We start from the raw sequence: 6,000 nt of genomic DNA, 5'->3' as shown, positions 1-6,000 counted from the left end.
TAAGGTCAGCAGAAATACAGTTACAAAAGATGGTATGGAGTCTTGCCAGAACCATATGTTGCCAGTAGATAAAGACTGCTGCTTGGGGGATGCAGTACATATACCAGATCAGTATGAACCACCTTTATGTGGGTAAGGAAGAAAGTCCTGAAGGCACTTGAGGGTAACGGGAGTTAAGCATGACAAATAAAAGGAAGGGAGAGAAGCAACTGGGAGATTTCAATCCAGGTACAATGCATCCATTATACAGTACTGTAAACAAAAGTACAGAACAATGTGTTTGAAGCAGTCTGCAGTATGCCATTTCTGTTAGCAAAGCAAGTTGAAATCTCTAGACTTGTTACATCCTTTCTTGTGCACAAAAAAGAAACCATCTCTTTAAAAAAGGAGGTAAGGTTAGAGTCAAGGAAAGATGCATAGTAGAAAACATTGGAAAAATCTGGAAAATGTAGCAGAAAAATTTCTGTCATCTTACAGTTCTCAGGAGAAATAAAGGTAAATACAATACTTTGCACTTACCAATGTAATTATTTAAATAAAAATTATGTTTTTGATTTATACAGATAAAAATCACCAGACTAATAATTATGTACTTTAAAACCAAAATACCTAGATTAATTTTACTGAAAAATTGCAATATATATATATATATATATATATATATATATATATATAGTCTGAGGACTACAATGAAAATAGGATGCCAAAAATCCAGTCAACTCCTTCGTCTCAGTATAATATCCCCAAACCCCTGCAAAGACACATGGAGCCAAGAATTCAGACTACCTTAAACTTAACAATATACCTGAAAGTACGCACTGACTAAATAAAAACCTACACGGTCAAGTCCATTTGTCTGAATGGACATTGTACAGAACCATACAATCCTTGGAAGTTTGGCCCTGAGGCCCATACTCTTCAGTCATCTACTTGTGATAGACTCTACTGCTCCTGCTGCATGATTTCATGTTATGTAGAAGCAGATGCAAACCACAAGATGTTAGAAAAACTTTCGGACAACAGCCCATTCAGTTAATGCCAACAAAATATAGCATGATATAAATTCAGTTTATAAAAAAGAAGGCCAAATTAAACGAACAAGACAGAGTTGGGCACTTTCCTCATTGAAAAGTGAATATATCTGCATTGCTTTTTTGCTGACCTTGACAAATATTCACTGTAAGATTCATGTAGATCGTTTTGTAATTTCTGTTAGCTGGACCTAGTTTCATCTGCATTTGTTGATTTCCTGATTTGTGGACTTGTCATCAAAGCTTTATGGTCATTCTCCACTGAAACTAAATTCTGTGGTGCTAGTTAATGTTTAGAAAGATGAGTCTGAGATGCAAATTATGGGTGTGAACACCAACAAAGTTTGTAAATATCTGAATTTCTGTTTTGACCTGGGCTCATATCTTTTCAAGATTTAAGTACACAAACAAGTTCTTCCTCCTAATGAGATTGCTATAATAGTATATGGATTTAAGTTCTGCATAGCTAAATACTCCTTCAATATGGCAATTGTCAGTGTTACCCTTCAGCATTCAAAGACTGAACTGTAAGCTCTCTGAAGAAGGGACTGTCTTTTTGTTCTGTTTGTACAATGTCCAGCACAATGATGTCCTGGTTTGTGACTAGAGCTGTTAGTTGTTACCATAATACAAATAATAACTCTGATACATCACAAAACTTATTTAGAATTAATTTTGTAGCAGGGCTCTCAATGGGTGCATGTTTGGCAACATTGCCTCAACTGGCCTTGGTCAATTCTTGAGGAGATAGAGATGTGAGACCAGGTGTATTTAAGATGGATTCATAGCCAGTCTACAAAATAGTGGATTGTATCTGCCATTGCATCCCTGCTCTTACGTCAGAAGGCATATTTCCAGAATCACGGTAAGATGAACAGATGTCCTGCTCCTTCTAATGAGCAGTTAGGAGAGGCAACAGTGAGTACATTTGAACTTTATTAGAAAAAATGTTTATACAAAGCTCCGCACTGCACAAAAAAACCCACCTCTCCCAAAACACAAAGAGCAATCTAACATGGCAAGCAATATGCATATTATATATGTGACATATATATTTTTTGCATGGTTTGCATTCATTATTTTACAAAGTTAACATTCAGTAGAAAAAATGCTGTTCGTTACCATTATTTTCCCATATAAATAACTGTGAGCAATCCCTCTTCAGATAGATAAAAAACACCTTTTTGCATCATTCTGTAAAAAACAGACTGAAATGGTATTGAAATCTATAACATTCCCCAATACCACCATAAAAATATCATTTAGTCCCGGTCTAAAATACTTGTCCAAGGCAAATAGACGAGAAGGGACCATTAAACAATGTTGGAAGGTGTGTCTTCTGTCCAGTTTTTTGAGCCAACATTCAGGTAAATAATCTTTTATTGGACTTAATACTTAAGAGTGTAATGACCACAAGTTGGGAGGGACAAAACCTCTGCCAACACTGAAAGCACAGCTTTCTGGTTATTTGTTATCCACCTAACTTTTGACATGTCTTATGCCTGTACCAAGAAGCCAAACACCCACCATTTCTCTCCAGAAGGCATAGGAAATTACAGATGCAAGGAGAACTCTTTGCTGGCTTGCCAACCTTTCCCCTCCACTCACCTTTGTTGGAGTTGCTGGAAATACAGAGTGGGCTGTTCACTGCACCTCTATACAGATTCTGGGCTGCTAAATTATCTGGAGGAAAAAGTCAACTAGGACAAAACGCAAAAAGACGACTGAAGGGTAGCTTTAAACAAAAAGCCTCTGGAATGGTTCCCAAGGATCTAGTTTGGAGAAGCAAGAGCAAGTAGAAACAAACATCTGCAGCTCACAAGACTGGCTTTACTGGAGTTTGAGGGTGGTGTTTGGTCCAATGAATTAACTGGCTGGTGACCAATCATTCTTTCTGTCAAGCACCATGATGGGTAGAATGGAGTTTTTGAAGGCAATACAGAGGCAGTGATGGTGTGAAGGTAATGGAAGTGAATGACACAATGCTGAAGATTAACTGGAGCATGACGACAACCAAGAGGAAGATGTGCCACCTGGTAGTGATTCTGGCAACAAGAAGAATGATTATATGGTTGAAGTTGTTGACGATGACCACTGCAATCTCATCATATGTCCATGCAGTCATCATCTTCATCAGTATCACTCTCCAATGAAGACTCTTGGCTTGAGGTTTCTAAGATCTCCAATGCTGGCTGACAAAGGCTCTCCTTCTTTACATTTGCTGCAGACTGAGCAGACAATATAGCGGACTGACAGAAAGGGGAAAAAAAAGGAAAGATATTGCAGAATAGTGAGAACACACACATGATCACACATCTCAAAGACAATCAGCAGATATTTCACGACATTCATGCCTGCCCTTATTTGTAAAACTTCGCGTTTCCGAACCTGTGGCTCCATTATACTGAGCCATCAATAAGGTTCCCCACAGCCAGTATGCCTGAAGCTGTCTCTCTATAGCAAGCTATAGACTGAAACCAGGGCCAGTTGGGAAGGAGGAGAGGTAGACGAGCCATTTGGCCTTGGCCTTAAGCTCAAAGGGGGCCTCATTTTACACACTTGCTAATTTTCTGGGATTTGATAAGTGTGGCAACTTTTTATGCACATCCCCCAATAATCAGTGCATTTGCACAGAAAAAGGCTAAAAATATTTGTTGAACAAAATAAGGCATCAAAAAGATAGGGAGACATGATCTGAATATTTTTATGCGTCATCATTGTTTACTTTTATTATGGGTAGGGCCTCAAAAGTTGGAAGTGGCCATGGCCTCTCGGGACTTCTGAGAGGCCCTGACTGGAATAGCTGAGATACTCCTCTCAGACTGTATTTCTACTTTGTCCTTTGTTGTGACCATTGCTAGTAATGCAGTAGCTATGAACTCACATAAGCACTGGGATCATAATAGCTATGAGCTCACCCACACTTTACTAGTGCTTAAATAAATCCAGTTGGACCCTCATACCACTCCATGTACCATCTCCTCTAATGAGCAGGGGACAGGAGCAGTTTTTCCAATTACATGAAGAATCTTATTTTAAATGGAGCTTTAAAATAAAAGCCAAATATGTCCTAACAGTTACGTTTTTTTCCTGGATTACCTTTAATTTTTGTTTTGTCTCTTCTGAAATGCTGCCCTTTGGCGAAAGTAAGGTTGGTGTTGGTGGGGTGACAGTGATCTCAGGTGGGAATTTGGTGATAGATGTAGGGATAAAAAGCTTTGGCATGTTGGGTAGAATTCGGGATTTTACTCGGGTGCCATCTGCCTTGCTCTGCTGGCCTCCCAAGGACTGTGAACTGGAACTGACTTCTGGTTTGGAACTGGAGGCTGAGGAGAAAACAATCAGGAAGACAATTTTAGGGGTTTTCCATGCTTACATATGCCCAGGAGACAAAACAATAGGATTGATAAAAAGTCAGCTAAGCCAGACATATTTCACTGCAAAGATTTTTGTATGAAGAATCAGAAAGGGAAGAGCATGAGGAGATGCAAAGTGCTAAAAAATGATTCCGTACTCTGTAACAGATCACAGCAAAAAGGCAGTGACATTTCCTGAAACACAACATCTCAAACTTTCCTTCACTAGCTCAATAATTGGCAAATGGAATATTGCCCCACTCATATCCATTCAGCATGTGTGCCCAGCACCTAGCTCAGTGGGGCCTTGATCCATGATTATTTGCTGCTGGGAGCTATAGTAATAGAGATTATAAATAATATTTCTGTAATAATGATCAGTACAAGACTTTGCATCTTTGTCTACCTATTTAGTCCATAGAGAGGAGAGAGACTGCTAATGGAGATTTGTCAGACTATTATTTTCTCTCTATGAATCACAGCAAAACACACCACCAAAACCCAACCAACCAACCCAATCAAATTATGCATAACATGAGCCACTGTTAAGAGGTACAATAACGAGAGGCACTACAGCTGCCTGCTCTTTAAATGAAAAAAATTCTGTTCCAGAAACCTGTAAGAGGTTTGGAACTCTTTTAGGATTAGGCCAGGCTACTTGTCACAGACAAATGCAACTCCCATTTATGAAAGCCTGCCAGGAAAGCAGACACATCCACACCTATAAAATGAAGTAAAACTGAATTTGGTGTGTCCTTAATACCACAGAGGAACATCAGATCTGCAACACTCAATCAGACCTGAGGTCCTTCTATATTAGGGGAGAGGAAATTTTTACATCGGGCCCCAGTTTTCATCTCTGCAATTAGCATCATCTTATCTTCCAGTGTGGACAGTGCCAGATGCTTCAGAGAAAGGTGCAAGAAATACTGCAGTACGCACACACATCCAGAATAGTCTGTCTTTCATGTAGGTATCAATCATCTTTATCATTATTTATATTTGTATTATTTTAGCACCTAGGAGTCCCAATCAGAGACAAGGATCCCAGAGCACTCAGTGCTGCATGAGACTTCATATTCCTTCCAAAAAAATCTCTGTCTTTTTTTTTTTGAAAGCACAAACTGGTATGACATTGTTATAACAATGGATATCGTTGTTATCCACATAAATGTCCAATCTCTCATTGAATCTTACTGAATACCTCTTCCATGAGCTGGTACTCCAGCAGTATTGTTGGAAAAGGAGAGCAATGGAAAAACTAAAGGTAATAAATGTGACTTTCTGATTTTGCTTCTAAATTGTACTCAATTTATCTTGGACAGTGGAGGAATCTTCTGTTAGGGAAAGGTCTAATTGGAGCAGTACCAAAAGGACTGGACATGTTACCAGCTGCTCTGGATTTGGAATACTGCAGGCCTTAGGTGACCTCAGTAAACTTTTTAAACTGACTGTAACTTTAAAAGCAGCATAGACTATAGAGTACGGGCCAGGCACAATGGTGCTTTTCATTTGGTTGGGCTGCCACAGGTATTCAGCATCCCAGTCATGTGTCAAAAAGAATTACCAATAAAGAGTTATAAGGCACTTCTTTAGGAAGCTGGGCCCTTGCC

At 39.1% G+C, this 6,000-nt stretch overlaps 1 protein-coding gene across 7 annotated transcripts in view; it reads right to left on the bottom strand.

Moving 5' to 3' along the window:
- Nucleotides 1–1,859: 1,859 nt before the first annotated feature.
- CABIN1 (calcineurin binding protein 1) overlaps nt 1,860–6,000 on the bottom strand; it is a 192,024-nt gene continuing 187,883 nt past the window's right edge. For 6 of the 7 annotated variants that reach the window (XM_075012556.1, XM_075012561.1, XM_075012560.1 and 3 more), the window contains exons 36-37: nt 4,131–4,357; nt 1,860–3,280 (exon numbers count right to left, since the gene is read on the bottom strand). In XM_075012556.1, coding sequence (XP_074868657.1) covers nt 3,137–3,280; nt 4,131–4,357 — 371 coding nt within the window. In that variant the 3' untranslated portion in view covers nt 1,860–3,136. The remainder of the gene's footprint in view (nt 3,281–4,130; nt 4,358–6,000) is intronic. The other variant, XM_075012563.1, reaches the window with a different exon arrangement.

The sequence above is a fragment of the Carettochelys insculpta genome, chromosome 18, assembly GCF_033958435.1.
Source record: "Carettochelys insculpta isolate YL-2023 chromosome 18, ASM3395843v1, whole genome shotgun sequence".
NCBI classification, from domain to species: domain Eukaryota; kingdom Metazoa; phylum Chordata; order Testudines; family Carettochelyidae; genus Carettochelys; species Carettochelys insculpta.
The sequence above is the reverse complement of the archived record's forward strand: the minus strand, read 5'-3'. Positions and strand labels throughout refer to the sequence as shown.